This window comes from Chlorocebus sabaeus, chromosome 21 (genome assembly GCF_047675955.1).
Source record: "Chlorocebus sabaeus isolate Y175 chromosome 21, mChlSab1.0.hap1, whole genome shotgun sequence".
NCBI classification, from domain to species: Eukaryota; Metazoa; Chordata; class Mammalia; order Primates; family Cercopithecidae; genus Chlorocebus; species Chlorocebus sabaeus.
The window spans coordinates 62,513,354-62,531,018 of NC_132924.1; the positions used below are offsets into that span (position 1 = coordinate 62,513,354).

At 36.3% G+C, this 17,665-nt stretch overlaps 1 protein-coding gene across 3 annotated transcripts in view; it reads right to left on the reverse strand.

Moving 5' to 3' along the window:
• The window catches only part of CFAP69 (cilia and flagella associated protein 69), a 67,013-nt gene that overhangs the window by 1,789 nt on the left and 47,559 nt on the right, over positions 1 to 17,665 (reverse strand). For 2 of the 3 annotated variants that reach the window (XM_007982238.3, XM_007982237.3), the window contains exons 16-21: positions 11,771 to 11,852; positions 9,474 to 9,666; positions 5,062 to 5,199; positions 4,340 to 4,416; positions 2,044 to 2,241; positions 1,300 to 1,386 (exon numbers count right to left, since the gene is read on the reverse strand). In XM_007982238.3, the coding sequence (XP_007980429.3) occupies positions 1,300 to 1,386; positions 2,044 to 2,241; positions 4,340 to 4,416; positions 5,062 to 5,199; positions 9,474 to 9,666; positions 11,771 to 11,852 (775 nt within the window). The remainder of the gene's footprint in view (positions 1 to 1,299; positions 1,387 to 2,043; positions 2,242 to 4,339; positions 4,417 to 5,061; positions 5,200 to 9,473; positions 9,667 to 11,770; positions 11,853 to 17,665) is intronic. The other variant, XM_038004586.2, reaches the window with a different exon arrangement.

Consider the following 17,665-nt stretch of genomic DNA (forward strand, 5'->3'; position numbering starts at 1 on the left):
TTGGCTGTTTATTAGATAGCACTGAAATCTACATTTACTCATTTAGACTAAAAAGACGGTTATTAGTAAGTTAGATACTTTGCACATTGAAGAAGACTCCTGTCACCTAAAAGTCTTCCAGAGATTTCCGGAAGTATTGGTCATACATGACCAAGGAGTCAAGCAGGTCCTAAAGAAATCAGGTTCAATTTTTAGCACATAATTTAATAAGCTATTAAATTTATATCAGGTGATGCATGTTGCAAAATATGTTGCATAAATTACCAACTGATTAAGTATACTTACATATTAAGCATTCAGAATAATATAAATTATGTAATTCATTGCAGTTATATTTAAGCTATTTGAAGTTATTTTCAAGTTATTTGCGACACTAAACAAGTGAAATGTGAAGTAATAAACCATCTGCAGGAAAGGAGCTGATTTTCATTAACTAGTGCTAAAAATACAGGCAGTCATGAAGATATTTTATAAGTAGAGTTGAGAAGAACTATCAGTGAAAAGGGAGATAACTTGGTACCTTGAGTGAGCTTGTTCTTAACTTTGGTTTTGCTATCTTAATATGGTTCCACTGTCTTTGTGGACTAACATTTAGCAATTTTATATCTACAGGAAGAATTGGAACATTAGGTAAAGTGTATCCAAAGTATCAGAAATGAAGGAGAGATTTTTTAAAAAGTGTATCCAATATATTAATGGAAAAAGGTTGGGGAAAGTAATGAAATTCTGGAAATCCATGGTGTTTCTCACATATTTCAAGTGAATGATTAGCACTATACATTTTTTAGATGAGTTTCTAGCTTACAGTTGAAGTAGCTTACCACATTTTTCTACAAAGGCATATTTATCCCCAGTTCACATTTAAGTTTTAACATAATGCTTCTTTTGGTGATCACAGAGGGGAAAGCTCTATGGGGGAGAGAGTAATACAAGATAGTTGCTCTTTGTGTCCTTTACTTTGCCTCTCACAGGAAAGAAATCAATGAACAAGCAAGTTCAGAATGGAAAGCAGAACACATTTTTCCTGCTCGTTCCTGGCTATCATCATCTTCTTTATGTAGGTCAAGAACATCAGCCTTGCTTCTCCCTGATAAACCAAATGAAACTCAAAGCAGCATCTTCTGTAACTGTGAAATGCAGTTTCAGTTATCACTCTAAATTGCATATGAGCATCTAATAGTGTTGGTAGTATATGGAAAGGTCACTAGGAAAAAATGAATGAATATTTGTTCCTGAAAAAGTCTGTCTGTCAAGAGTTGGCTATTTGTTGTGGATACTGTAATATATTAAAAATCCTACCTTTAATGTTTTCGCATTTGATGTTCTAGCCAAGAAATTTTCCCATGATTTATTAGCCAGCTCTCTTTGCTTGTGTGTGGCCTGTATCTGAAATGAGAAAGATAATTAAGTTTCAGTTTCTTTTTTTTTTTTTTGAGACAGAATCTCACTCTGTCACCCAGGCTGGAGTGTAGTGGCATGTCTCCAGTATCTCTCTGCCTTTTAAAAATTTAAGACTGTAGAAATAAAATTATAATGCAAAAAAAAGCACTGAATACAGTAACTGAATCTCAAACTTCATAGTTTCTTTTAAAACTGCACAGAGACACTGAAAATGACTCTAAGAGAAAATCACAAAATAACTCAAGGCTGAAACACAAGTAAGAAAAATATATCCTACGGATAACTTCATCTGGGTTTATACATTGAAATTAATATCTTGTGCCTTAATGGTATCTGTGGCTTACTTTTTTATTGATATATAATAGTTGTACATATCTATGGCATACAGGCAATATTTTGATATGTGCATACAATGTGTAATGATCAGGGTGATTGCGATATCCAACCCCTCAAACGCTTATCATTTCTTTGTGTTAGAAGCATTCCAAGTCTTCTGGGTATTTTGAAATATACAATAAATTATTGTTACTATAGTTGCCCTACTGTGCTATTGAACAACAGAACTTATTCTATCTAACTGTATTTTTGTACCCATTAACCAACCTATCTTCATTCTCCCTCCTCACTACCTATGTAGCTTACTTTTGCATATACTTTTTGTTCATTTTGCACATCTTGGCGTTCTTGGCTTTCAATTATCTCACTTTGCAGAGAAGCAACCATCTTTCCAACATTTTCTGATGCTGTTGTAATAGCTTCCAAAGCTTTTTTATCTATAGTGACTGGTCTTAATTTTTCTAATTTTATTTCTTCATATATTTCATTCCATATTTCTCCAATCTGTTACAACAAAGTTTAACAAAGTTAAATTAACCAAAAATAAATGATGCAATTGTACAATAATACAATCTTTTAAATGGTTAGTTACTGCTGTTAACACTTAAACTTTTCCTAAATTTCTTCTTGGGAATAAGTGCATTGGGAATGATTGAGGGTACCAGCTACATTTGAGTACTCAGTAGGAATTTATCAAATGTTTTTCAATGGAGCCTTATTCATGGATAAGGCTCTCCTATGCCTAGTTCACTGCCATCATCACCATCATCACTGCCTTCTAGTTTATAGTTACTTTGATTTCACAGCTGCAGAAACTGCTGATTTATTCTCATCTTTTTGAACTACTGTTACTTTCCTCCCTAAAGCTATGTATTGAAGGCTACGTCAAGATGAACTTGTAGGAGAATGAACATGGGGATTACTAGGACCCTAGAACCCAGCCACCCTGAGAAAAGGGGCCCTGCCCCTCACCTTCTAGCTAAGGAAAATTATAATGGAATCTCAAGCTTTTAACTCCATGGTTCCATCATGCCAGTGGCTCCATTTCATATTCTAGGCTGTCTAGAAATTAATGTTCTTGAGTGTATTTAGAATTAGAGAAAAAAGGGCAGAGTTGTGCAGCAGAAGTGTGCTGGACCCATAAAATTAAAGAAAAAAAATATCTATGGTGGGAAAAAATTCATCTTTGGGCTGAGTGGAGTGGGTAGATCACTAGAGCCTAGGAGTTTGAGGGCAGCCTGAGCAACACAGTGAGACCTTGTCTCTATCCAAAAAAAAAGAGCTGGGTACGGTGGTACACACTTGTAGTCCCAGCTACTTGGGAGGATGAGGCTGGAGGATCACTTGAGCCTGGGAGGTTGAGGTTGCAGTGAGTTGTGATCATGCAACTGCACTTTAGGCTAGGTGACAGGGTGAGACTCTGCCTCAAAAAAAAAAAGGAAGAAAGAAAGAAAGAAATATGATAGATGTTTACTCATTTACAACATTCAAATACACAGCACTAATATTAGTAGGAGAATGTTAAAAAGACTTTCTTGAGACTTCAAAAGTATTTACTGACAAAATTATAACTAGTAAGGTAAGTAATCTACTATCTTTTAATCAAGATTGGATCATAATATAATGATAAAATAATACTTTAATAAGTATTAATAATTTGTTTTAATAAGTAATAACTTATTTAATTCCAACTCCAAAGAGAAGAAACTGTATGGCCAGGCTGGTCCCGAACCCCTGACCTCGTGTGATCTACCCACCTCAGCCTCCCAAGGTGCTGGGATTACAAGCATGAGAATACAAAAATTTAAAAATTAGAATATAAAATTAGAATACAAAAAATTAAAATACAAAAATTAGCTGGGCGCGGTGGCAGATGCCTGTAATCCCAGCTACTTGGGAAACTGAGGCAGAAGAATCACTTGAACCTGGGAGGCAGAGGTTGCAGTGAGCCAAGATCATGCCATTGTACTCCAGCCTGGTAACAAGAGCAAAATCTCCATCTCAAAAAAATATACATATCTATATTTTGGTAGGCTTCTGAATAGTTTTATATCAGTTTTTGTTGTTGTTGTTGTTTGTTTTTGAGACAGAGTCTTGCTCTGTCACCCAGGCTGGAGTGCAGTGGTGTGATCTCGGCTCACTGCAAGCTCTGCCTCCTGGGTTCACACCATTCTCCTGCCTCAGCCTCCCAAGTAGCTGGGAATACAGGCACCCTCCACCATGCCTGGCTAATTTTTTATTTTTAGTTGAGACAGGGTTTCACCGTGTTAGCCAGGATGGTCTCGATCTCCTGACCTCATGATCCGCCTGCCTCGGCCTCCCAAAGTGCTGGGATTATAGGCGTGAGCCACCGCGCCCGGCTTATATCCGTTTTGTACATCTTCTTTCATAAACTAAGCTGGATGAGATCTTATCCCATGAAAAACACCCAATCATGGGATGGGTGTATGCTGTATTTCTTCAACAGCATCAGATGCAAAATGAAAAATAAAAACTATACAGTATGTAGATGATTGCTTACAACCATGAATAGATCTTTTATTTTCCAGTTAGTTTTTTGCTATCTAGATTTTAATAATCAGGTTATTAAAAATATACTTACTTTAAAATCAAGATATCTATGTATGATACAGAGGGTGACAAAATCTTCAGCGGAGAGGCCAGGTAAGTTTTCAAAATCTAAAATAAAGTTTATAAAGACAGAATTACTTTAGCAGAGCAAGTGATTAAAAGAATCTATCTATCTATCTAACTATCTATCTATCTATCTATCTATCTATCTATCTATCTATCTTACCTATCTTAAATGCAAAGTTTGATTTCATCTTGCTTTATGATAAAGTTAATTCTGTGAGTAGCTTGTGAGTAGGCTTCCTTCTATAACAAATTTCTGCCAGGTCATCCAATACATAGGAATAGTTTCTTTCTGTGTTGTAGTCAGACAATAATATCTTACTTCAAAAGCTGAAAAGTGTTTGATAACTTTTTCCTTAATAGAAAGCAAAGACTTAAAAAAAAACTCAAGTGACTCAGAATGTTAGTATTTTAAGCTTAATCATCTAAACTAACTATCCTTAATCCTATCTGCACATTGGAATTGCCTGGGGAGCTTTAAAAAATACTATTGCCTGGATCCCACACACAGAGATTCTGATTTAATTGGTGAGGGGTGCAGTTTGGGAATTGGGGTAACAATGGAAAATGCATTTCTCTGTGTAAAGAGACTTTTGCTCATTATATTTGAAAAACTGACTCCAAAGTAAAATCAGTGTGTATACTTAGCAAAACAGATAGACTCTTGCAAATTTGAAGAGAACTTCTTACCTAGTTTGCCCAATATAGCATAAATTTTTGCTCTAATATTCTCAGAAACATCCATAACTGCAATAGATGGGCAGTTAGCAGGCAGTGGGATGATTTTGTGCTCTTCTTGAAAGCTAGTAAATAGAGGTTTTTTTGTATCTAACCATTGGATAGCATGAAAATAGAAAAGGGACAGATCAAAACCATAGTAAACAAATAATTTTGAGATTTTACTCTAGATAACATAAAATACATAAAAATATTGTAGCAAAAAAAATAGTGCCTATTACATTGTTATACTTTTGAAATAATAATTTAGCAGCTATTTCTTCCCCACTCTGTGGCAAAACTTAGAGCTTTCATTTTTATTGCTTATGTAAAATATTAAAATTTAACAAAATTACCTTTTAAAAGTAAAACTTCTATGTAACTAATTTTAAAAATTTTGAAATCCAGAACTTGAGTAATGTCAGTTTAACAGTGATGCAACCTTCTTTACTTTTGGTTTCTATATATTACGCTATAAATATAAAAACTATTTTATGATGCTATAGGTCAAAATTCAGAAACAATAAAAATGGATTGAAGGAAGATACAAGTCATCAGAAGGTGAAGTATTTTCATTTAAAAACAAACAATACTTAAAGAAACATATCTAAAAATAATAAGAGCCATCTATGACAAACCCACAGCCAACATTATATGGAATGGAGAAAAGCTGGAAGCATTCCCTTCGTAAACTGGCAGAAGACAAGCATGCGCTCTTCCACCACATAGTATTGGAAATCTTGGCCAGAGCAATCAAGCAACAGAAAGAAAAAAAAAGGCATCCAAACAGGAAGAGAGGAAGTCAAACTGTCCCTGCTTGCAGATGACATGAGTCTGTATCTAGAAAACTCCATAGTCTCAGTCCAAAAGCTCCTTTAGTGGATAAACAACTTTAGCAAAGTTTTGGGATATGAAATCAATGTACAAAAGTCACTAGCATTCCTACACACCAACAACAGCCAAGCCAACAGCCAAGTCAGAAACACAATGCCATTCACAATTGCCATAAAAATAATAAAATACCTAGGAATACAGCTAACCAGGCAGCCAAAAGATCTCTACCATGAGAATTACAAAATACTGCTTAAAGAAATCAGAGATGACACAAACAAATGGAAAGACATCCCATGCTCAAGGATAGGAAGAATCAATATCATTAAAATGGTTATACTGCCCAAAGCAATTTACAGATTCAATACTATTTCTATAAAACTATCAACAACAATCTTCACATAACTAGAGAAAACTTTTGTTTTTTTTTTTTTTTTTTTGAGACGGAGTCTCGCTCTGTCGCCCAGGCTGGAGTGCAGTGGCCGGATCTCAGCTCACTGCAAGCTCCGCCTCCCAGGTTTACACCATTCTCCTGCCTCAGCCTCCAGAGTAGCTGGGACTACAGGCGCCCGCTACCTCGCCCGGCTAGTTTTTTGTTTTTTTTAGTTGAGACGGCGTTTCACCGGGTTAGCCAGGGTGGTCTCGATCTCCTGACCTTGTGATCCGCCCGTCTCGGCCTCCCAAAGTGCTGGGATTACAAGCTTGAGCCACTGCGCCCGGCAACTAGAGAAAACTATTAAAACAATCCTATGGAACCAGAAAGAGCCCCAATAGCCAAGGAAATTCTAAACAAAAAGAGCAACACTAGAGGCATCACATTAACTAAGTTCAAACTAAACTACAAGACCACAGTAACCAAAACAGCATAGTACTGGTACAAAAACAGACACAGTTCAATGGAACAGAATAGAGAGCCCAGAAATAAAGCTACACACCTACAACTATTTGATCTTCAACAAAGCTGACAGAAACAAGCAATGGGGAAAGAACTCCCTATTTAATAAATGGTGATGGGATAACTGGCCAGGCATATGCAGAAAATTGAAACTGGACCTCTTCCTTATGCCATATACAAAAATCAACTCAAGTTGGATTAAAGACTTAAATGTAAAACCCAAAACTATAAGGACCCTGGAAGACAACCTAGGCAATACCAACCTGGACTTAGGAATGGGCAAAGATTTCATGACAAAGATGCCAAAAGGAATTGGAACACAAACAAAAATTGACAAATGGGATCTAATTAAACTTAAGAACTTCTGCACAGTAAAAGAAACTATCAACAGGATGAAAAACCATCCAATAGAATGGGAGAAAATTTTTGCAAACTATGCATCTGACAAAGGTCTAATATCCAGCATCTATAAGAAACTTAAACAAATTTATAAGAAAAAACACAACCCCATTAAAAAGTGGGCAAAGGACATGAACAGACACTTTTCAAAAGAAGTCATACATGCAGCCAATAAGCATATGAAAAAAGCTCAATATCACTGATTATGAGAAAAATGCAAATTGAAATCACAATGAAATAGCATCTCACATCAGTCAGAATGGCTGTTATTAAAAAGTCAAAAAATAACATGCTGGCAAGGTTGTGGAGAACACGGGATGCTTATACACTGTTGCTGGGAGTGTAAATTAATTCAACCATTGTGGAAAGCAGTGGGGCAATTCCCCAAAGAGCTAAAAACAGAACTACTATTCGACCCAGCAATCCCATGACTGAGTATATGCTCAGAGGAATATAAATCATTCTACCATAAAGACATACGCACATGAATGTTCACTGCAGCACTGTTCACAATAGCAAAGACATGGAATCAACCTAAATGTCCATGATGACAGACTGGATAAAGAAAATGTGGTCCATGTACACCATGGAATGCTATGCAGCCATAAAAACAATGAGATCATGTATTTTGAGGGAACATGGATGGAGGTGGAGGCCATTATCCTTAGCAAACTAACACAGGAACAGAAAACCAAACACCGCATGTCCTCACTTATAAGTGGGATCTAAATGATGAGAATTCATAGACACATAGAGGAGAACAACACACACTGAGGCCTATTAGAGGGTGGAGAGTGGGAGGAGGGAGAGGGTCAGAATAAAATAACTATTGGGTACTAGGCTTAGTACCTGGGTGACAAAATAATCTGTACAACAAACCCCTGTGACATGAGTTTACCTATATAACAAACCTGCATGTGTACCCCTGAACCTAAAATAAAATAAATAAAAATGTGAACCATTTAGATGAAACCATAAGAATCTTAAAAGGCTTAAAAATGTAGGCGGGGTGCAGTGGCTCACATCTGTAATCCCAGCACTTTGGCAAGTGGTGGCAGGCAGATCCCCTGAGGTCAGGAGTTCGAGACCAGCCTAGCCAACATGGTGAAACCCTGTCTCTAATAAAAAAATACAAAAATTAGCTGGGTATGGTGGCACGTGCCTGTAGACTCAGCTACTTGGGAGGCTGAGGCAGAAGAATCGTTTGAATCAGGGAGGCAGAAGTGGCAGTGAGCTGAGATCGTGCCACTGCACTACAGCCTGGGCAACAGAGCGAGACCCTGTCTCCAAAAAAAAAAAAAAAAAGAAAAAAATAAAATGTAATATATTGAAAGGTGTGGTGGCTCATGCCTATAATCCCAACAATTGTGGGGGCTGAGGTGAGTGGATTGCTTGAGTCCAGGAGCTTGAGATCAGCCTGGGCAACATGGTGAAACCTCATCTCTACAAAAAATACAAAAATTAGCTGGGTGTGGTAGCGCATGCCTGTAGTCCCAGCTACTTGGGAGGCTAAGGCAGGAAAATCGCTTGAGCCTGGGAGGCAGAGGTTTCAGTGAGCCAAGATTGTACCTTCACACTCCAGTCTGGGTGACCTGAGTGAAACCCTGTCTCACACACACAAAAAAGTAATATAGCAGTATGGAATATGTAAATGAACTAAAAATTATGATACTGTATCATTAATTTAGAATCTAGTAATTAAAATTTTTGAACATTTGGACTATTTTTATTTAGGAAACAATATCTTCTTTCATATAAAAAGTAAACTCTGTAAACATTAATCAGATCATGGATTAAATGGATTTAAAAAAAGGAAAAATGGATTTAAAAAATCCATTTTTTATGGATTTTTTATGGATAATGCCTAATGGATTTAAAAAAAGGAAAAATGAACAGAAATGTATAAAATGACAAAATATTATTTTGAAGCAATCTATTTACATCTCAATGAAATATTACCGAATCTATCTGTGAAAGCAGAAAACCCAAAGAAGCATCTTTAGGAACCACTTTAATTTTGTTTAGTTAAAGAATATAATTAAATACCATTTCTTAAAAATATTCTCTAATAATATAAACCTACTACTAACTTACTTAGTTTTTTTCCAATCACTTATGATAGCAAATTTTTCAAACCCTTGTTAAAAAAAAAAAAATTTAGACAAAGGGGTGAAAGGCCTGATGCCTTCCTAATACCATTTAAAGATCTTTTAAAATATAGACATTAATTGCTTCTACTAACAATTATAAATATACTCACCAATGATCTTCCCATTTTTATCACGTTTTACTCCTAGTTCTTTTTCCTCCCTTCTCCACAATTTAATTAAAAGACTAGCAGCTGTTTGATCCTTCTTCCCTTGCCAAGCATTGACATGAGCTGCAGTTTTGGGATTATCACAAAATTCAACCATTATTCCAAGTATTAGATTACAGAATTTTTTTTGGTTCAACTTTAGCAAGGAAACAGAAAAGGAAAAAAGTTGCAATAAATATTAAGAATTATTGTCTTCAAAAAAAAAGAGAGAAACACTTGTATTATCATTAAGTTTCTTCTAAACTCAGAGTCAGGAAAATCTGTTAAAATGGACACCCATTGTAATGACTATATTTTCAAACATTAGAAATTTAAAAGGATAAAAAGAAAAACATTTAATGTAATTCTGAAGTCATTATAAACATATATCATGACCAAAATGTGACTGATGTGGTTGAGTTGGAAAAAGGAGATTTGCAAAAATAAGTGAAGATGTTGGTTTTAAGTAGTGAAGTTCAATAGTGTTATAGAGAGTTCACTGTAATTACAGGATCTTTCCAATTTATATGCTTTATCAAGGCTTGTAGATTCATACTAACTGTAATCTCTTTCTTATTAAGAGAGTAACTGATGGTAACTCCAAATGACAATCACATATGAAAATAAAACAAGATGTAATTTGGTTCTGTGGTAATCATCATCCATAAACGAGTATTTAAGGATTAAAAAAAATTCTCCTATTATAAAGCATATTTCCTTTATTTTGCTACAAGTAGTCTTCAGCACACCAAAATTTAGGTATAGAAAATTCCATCCAAAGCAATGGCCTCCATAATCTAATTCTTCTATGTGAAATACTTTTTGTTGATTAACTTTTATAGTATACTGCTATTTGAATATAGCAAAGGAAATATGTAAGCTTTTGTTTTTTTTTTTTTTTTTTTGAGACGGAGTCTCGCTGTGTCACCCAGGCTGGAGTGCAGTGGCCGGATCTATGTAAGCTTTTGTTTTACTTGCAAACATCATCGTTTCCTTTTATAAAATGAAAGGATAATAATATTACCTGCAAAGGGTTATTATGAGTTATATGAGACTGTCTGGCACATAGTAAGCTCTCATTATTATTTAACCATGATTAGCAGTTATCATTGCATACTTTTTATTTCAGCAGAATTGTATTAAGCAAAACACTCAAGGAAATGAGTTTGTTATTTCTCTACTTCAGGAGACAGGCAAATGTGAAAGATTGAAATTGATGTAAAAATTTCATTAAATAATATTTGTAATTTGCAATTAATTTGGTTGAATCAGTATTAAACATACTCTAATAATATTCATAATAACAGTAAACACAGGAATAATGTGTTAGGCACTATATTTAATCCATAATATATACGTATGCATGCACACTCAGATGCACATGCACACATACAATCACTCAGTTAATCCTTCCAACAATACAACAAGATATATAATGTTGTTATTTCTGTTTTACAAGTAAAGAAATTGAAAAGAGAGAAATGAACTAACTTTCAGGGAGGTTAAGGGGCACAAATAATTTTAGCACCTTTGCTAAATCAAAGTAGGTTTGTTATTCTGTTAATAAAATCAAGAATGGTGGCAATCACAGAATCACAGGGATCTGGCTAGATCCCTGTGTGAGAATCTCAAAGTTTTATTGAAACGAAATTGTACGTTTCCTCCCATATCATCCTAACTATGGACTCCAGTTAGAATTGAGGCTATTAAGGGGCTATATTCTTCACAGCTGCTAGATAGCACCATCTCTATCGGAAGGCCTAGCTTGCTCACACTTGCTCATTCTGCAAAACAATGATCTATGACTCACTAGACTTCTTCACATTACCTCCAAATAATACATAGTTCTTTAAAAATGCTTATCTTTGCTCCTTGTCTAATGTGGCCCTTATATTTTAATATCAGGGAAGAAACTAGAAGTTATTAATAAATGACTATGGGTTTTGATATGGTCAAGCTCTTCACAAGCTGTTTCTTAGTAGGCTGATAGAGTACAAAGAAAAAACAAATTCTTTATTCCCGTGTATTTGAAAACATTGAAAAAATACTGGTAAAATGATTTTCCAACCAGAGGAATTTTCAGAGCCTTTAATACACTGTGTATTATGAATCTCTAGGAGCAATTTTGTTGAAGACCGTACCTTTGAACATGATTTGGGGCACATTTATTCATAGAATAGTGCTCTGTGGCATTCAATTTGGAAGAGGTCTTTATTAGACATATTTGTCTTTTGTCTTACAATTGTTACAGCCATACTTACTGCCAACACATCCAAAAGGAGAAAAATGCCTTCCTTTTCAAGAAAATAATCCTCTGAAGGATAACATCCCAAAATACAGCACCTTAAATTAAAAGAAAGTTATTCATTTGACAAACATTTATCCTTAAACTCAGTTTGTACAGCTTTATTTTAATCAAAGCATTTTCAAAGAATATGTTTTCTTCATTTTCTTAAATCAAGTAGCTAATGTTTTTACCAAAAAAAATAGAACTTCGAAGAAACTTTACCAGCATTGTTTAGTTTCAACATTTTTAAAAACCAATATCAATTCTTTTTCATAACTGCCTATTTCTTTCCTACAGATAAAACATTATCCTTTGCTTTCGTGATATTAATTACTCTTAGTGATCTTCTCTGGCTGGTCTCGTAACTTTTTTGCAAGATATATCCATTTATTGTTGCTGTAAACCAAAAATAAAATTCTAAGCCCCCCAACCAACTGAACGAACCCTTCTCTCAGCCAAGGCATTCCAAAGTAAACTTGAAAAACTAGTTCAGGTCATGATGGGAAGCAGGGGTTGGACATGCCTCATTATACCTTCCTCCCTTTGGAATTCAGGCACAACTGACCAGTGAGTATTAACATTAAAACAGATATCTTAAGAATGAAAAATCAGACTTCACAGCAATGAGATACCGAATTCCAACCTGGCTCTGGTATAGCATCACATGACAGTAGGCTCTCAAAGAAATCGAAGTATTTTGCCCCAAAATATATTCCTTTGACTTATTTTTAAATGGCCCTTCAAAGCAGTCTCTTCTGGGGAAAATCTACTTTCCGTACAGAATCCCCTCCCCTGTCCAAGTATTTTCCTGATCCAGGAGTGATTTAACTAAGTCCCGCACCTTTTAAGGTCTGATAAGAGACATTTACCAACTATTCTACATAATAAGAAACTTGGCCTCCACAATCCCTTATTTTAACCCAGATACTCCTTTCTATTGATCCCCAGTTTTTAAATAATAACTTACCCATTTCAACAGATAGCAATCAGGAAATTTTTGAATCCACCTCTGACCTGTAAACTCCCGCTTTGAGTTGCCTTTCCTCTCCAAACCAAACCAATGCATACCTTATGTGTACTGATTGATGTCTTATATCTCCATACGTATAAAACCAAGCTGTAGCCCAGTCACCTCAGGCACATTTTCTCAGGACCTCTTAAAACTGTGCCTCAGGCTGTGCATGGTGATCACGCCTGTAATACCAGCACTTTGGGAGGCTGAGGGGGGCGGATCACCTAAGGTCAGGAGTTCGAGATCAGCCTGGCCAACATGGCAAAATGAGGTCTCTACTAAAAATACAAGAATCAGCCAGGCATGGTGGTGGGCGTCTGTAATCTCAGTTACTCAGGAGCCTGAAGCAAGAGAATAGCTTGAACCCAGGAGGTGGAGGTTGCAGTGAGCTGAGATCATGCCACTGGCTGGGTGACAGAATGAGACTCTGTCTAAAAAACAAACAAACAAACAAACAAAAAACTGTACCTCAGGCCTTGGTCAATCATATTGGGCTCAGAATGAAACTCTGTAAAATATTTACAGGCCTTGTCGACATTGCTGTTTCAAGATGTTGGTGCACTTCAAACATTGGATAATGATTATATCTCATCTTTGCAGTTGAGATTATTTTGTCAGAGGTGTTTGAACGAGAGCAACTCCATCTTGAATAGGGACTGGGTGAAATAAGGCTGAGACCTACTGGGCTGCATTTCCAGAAGGTTAAGGCACTCTGAATCAAAGGATGAAACAGGAGTGCAGCACAAGATACAGGTTATCAAGGCCTTGCGGATAAAATAGGTTGCAGTAAAGAAGCCAGCTAAACCCCACCAAAACCAAGATGCTGACAAAAGTGACTTCCGGTCATCCTCACTGCTACACTCCCACCAGCACAATGACAGTTTACAAATGCCATGGCAACAGGAGGATGTTACCCTATATGGACTATAAAGGGGACGCATAAATAATCCACCCCATGTTTGGTATATCATCAAGAAATAACCATACGAATGGGCAACAAGTAGTCCTCAGGGCTGCTCTGATTATGGAGTAGCCATTCTTTCATTCCTTTACTTTCCTAATAAACTTGCTTTCACTTTACCCTGTGAACTCGCCCTGAATTATTTCCTGCACCTGATCAAGAACCTTCCCTTGGGGTCTGGATTGGGACCCCTTTCCTGTAACATCCTTCTGGCAACCATGGGAAGGACGATAGTGAGAAAACCCTGACCCAAAGGCTAATATTGGGTAAGTGTTGGGGTCTCATGACATCTTTCTGGCAAGCCCCGAAGGGACAATACTGAAGAAAGCCCTCAGCCCCAATCCAAAGGAAAGAGATGGCAGCACTGGTTGGCTGACCTTGGGTAAGTGGTGGGGTACTCAGCTAAAGGATGGCATTGGGTTAGAGGTCAACTTAGGGGAGTTAGAATCTCTCCTTAAGTCAAAGTGGGTAAAAGCCCCTCTTATTAAAAAGCAAGGAAACTTGACTGACCCTGGTTTGAAGGCCAATATAGGACGGTTAGAATCCCTTATAAGAGTTAGGGGGTTAGAGGCCCCTCTCAGTAAAGTCCCTTTTGGCTAAGAATGGGTTTGGCACTATGGGATGTTAACTGCTATTCTCTTTGGAACAATCTGCCTTGCACTTTTTGCTTATGGTTACGGGTGAGAGGATTAGGCACGTACAGGACTGTGGGACATAGGGAGCTTTTTCCTCCCTAAAAGGGGAAACTTGAGAACAAATGGGAATGCTGGAAAGTATCCCTTCTCGACTTAAAAGCGACCGGCTGCACTTTTGATTCAGTATTGGCACCAACGGGCAGGTCTTTCTCTGGCCTCCTTGAGCACCTCACATTTCTCACACTGCCACAAGCAATGTTCCCTTCCCTTCATCCCTTCCCTTCCCCTCTGTGCAAACCAGTTGAATGAATGGTAAAATCACTGTCTCCTCTGTAAAGTTTTGACTAATGGAAGAAATGATTTGCAAGCCTAACCTTAAGCTATAGCCAATCTGGTGTACTTTGTCTTTCTGTATTGTTCTGTCATAAAGAGGGGTACCTTAGGAGAGATCATAGGGCACCTGTAAGCCTGCTTTCAAGATGGCCCAGCAAACTGGTCAGTTACAAATTTTGCTGCAGGTCCCCCAAAAATCTAAAACTGGACATGATTTCCCTCTTGTCTTGTATGTCCTTGGGAGCTTGACCTTGTTTAACCGTGTGGCCATGCTTTCTCTTTCCACAATGGCGGCCCAGGTTCAGGGTTCAATTCCTGGCTTAGGGAAGGAGTCCTTTATCTTCTGCATGTCTCTGTATTTAAATGTATTATGTGTGTGATGTTTATATATGAAAGAGCTCTAATTAGTTTATTAATAATAAGAGCTTAAACATTTTTTTGATTAAAAAAATCAAAAGTAAAAAGTAGAATGCCTTTTAGTTCATGTGACTTTAGTAATCTTTGGGAAATCAAAATAGTTTTAATAAAGATTATTGGTAAAACAAAAATATCTTCAAAAATGTAAACATTTGGCATAAATTATGCAGGTCAGGTACCAGGTTTTCCTAATGCTTTAAGGTCATAAGTGGCTTCTTTGACTTTTGAAAATTGTTCAGTTTATTTAGGAGCATTAGATTATAGATAGGGCCTGGGGACATGTGAAATTAGCCATGCCCCCAGCTATGCAAAGAACGTTATAAAGAAAACAGATTTTATATAAAAAACAATCTTGTACGGTAGATTCTTGTCTTAAGGTAAAACAACTGGTTGTTTAAAAAGAGGGATGTTTAGGACAAGTTGGAAAGTCTAAGCATGTCATAGTCTATGTAAGTTGTGAAAGGATTAGTGAAAGGGAATTTGTGCAAGAAATGTTGTACAATTTGAAGGTCGTTAGGCCCCCTTAATGCTTCATAAAATGCCACTATGACTCTTACTGTAACTTGCCTGCTTTATGGCTAGGTAAGGCCTGGGACACATGGAATAAGATGCTGGAAAGAGTCAGACCTTATCTGTACTTCTGTCTGGGTCCTAGGCTCCATGCCTAGTATATAATTAGAATGCTGAACTTACCGAGCTTTTTGCCAAAAGCAAAAGTCGCCAAGAGTTAACAGTGTAACATGTATTTGAGACTACTAAAGAAACAGTTTTATATGTAAGGTGTATAAAGAAAGTGAAATGTGTTTTTGTCAAAAGATTATAAGAAGTCATGGGAATGTGGATTTTTTTTTTTTTTTTGCCTAGATTAAAGGGTTAAAAGATATTTTACAATTAGATAAGATAAAGCTGAAGGTTTAAGCAAGTTGGGGCAAGTTTGTGAAAAATTGTAAAAGAAATTCTGTGTGTGGCCTTGGCTAAAATTAAAGGGGTATTATTCAAACATTAAAATTGGGTAGATATGTCTATAAGGTTTTATTAAGAATTGAGTTTAAAATAGTACACTAATGTAAAGGTAAAATTTGGCTTATTTGGTATAAACATCATATAGGAAGCATTGGCAAATGTGAAATAGTATTTAGCTTTCTTTGGGCTATATTTACATAAATGTGTTACTGGCATGTGTTCCAAAACGATGGGAAACTCCTACAATTCTGATATGACTTAGTATAGGTCATTAATAGTTATAATTGCTACATAAAATCATTGTATGCCACCTAGGTGACTAAACTGCTTTGTCAATTGTGTTTTTGACTGTGTGATGTTTTGTCATCCATAAACAATTGTTTTGTTTTGATCCTCTTCAAAAGGTCGTTTATAGTCAGCTATAGAACTGTAACAGGCATTCTTAAATGCAGGTTTCTGATAACTTTGGAGATTGTGACTTCTGAATAGAGGAAAAAACCTTTCAGAACTCTCACAGAGAGCTGAAATGTTCATGAATATCAAACAGAAATTAATTGTGTAGACTAAACTAAACTAATCTTTTAAATTTGTTGCTTAAAACACTGCTGATCCTTTTTTTCCTCCCAGAGTCAAGACAATTCATCTTTGGAGTTATTTACAGCTTCTAACAATTAGGTAAAGTATGCTCCTGTGAACAGAATTTGGAGCATATTTGTTTTTCTCTACCCCATTTCACCAGAATTTGACAACTATTCGTGAGTATTCTTAATTTATGGCAATATAGATATTTGCAACAAGAAGTGCAATAAGAATCTATTTTCTTTTGCAACAGGACACAATTGGAGACACTGGTTATTTTACTAAGGCTTTGACCAGAATGGTGTGCTGAGAGGAATCAGACTTGATGTGTAAAGCCAATAAAAGTCCTTTGGGAAAACTGGATACTTTATCTATAGTCTCTATATAGGGTTCCTGACCTGTGGTAAATAAAGAATATCACTTTTTGACAGGCACAGGAACCCCAAGTTATCTTGGGACCTCATGAGAAGAGGAAATTACCCAACTCTTAGGTATGTGAGGGTACAAACCCATGGCTGGGCTTGGCTTTAAAAAAGTCTTATCTGATATTCCTTATGGAACAGAGGTCCATCAAAGCCAATTCAAATAGCCCATATGGCAAATAATTATTCTTGCTGCACCTTATACAAATAATCAGGCCAAGTATAATAAAGCAAATTGGTCTTACCATCATTTGTCTTTAGGATAAATGGGAAACTGGAGAGAGAAATATGTTTCAAGAACTATGGTACACCTGTTATAAGATTCTAGTCTCATCAGCTGTTTTCAAGTTTGTTTCCACAATTTAGACTAACGCTGCTCATTCCTGGGAACCCACCAGTGATCTCTGACTGCTGCTCAGAAGAAACAAGAGGGCTAGATAATGTGAAAACCTGAATCAATATTCTATTCAATTTTGTCAATATTAATCAACAACTAATATTCAATTATTAATCTTTCAGATATTGCTTTTGTCAGAACTCAGGAGTT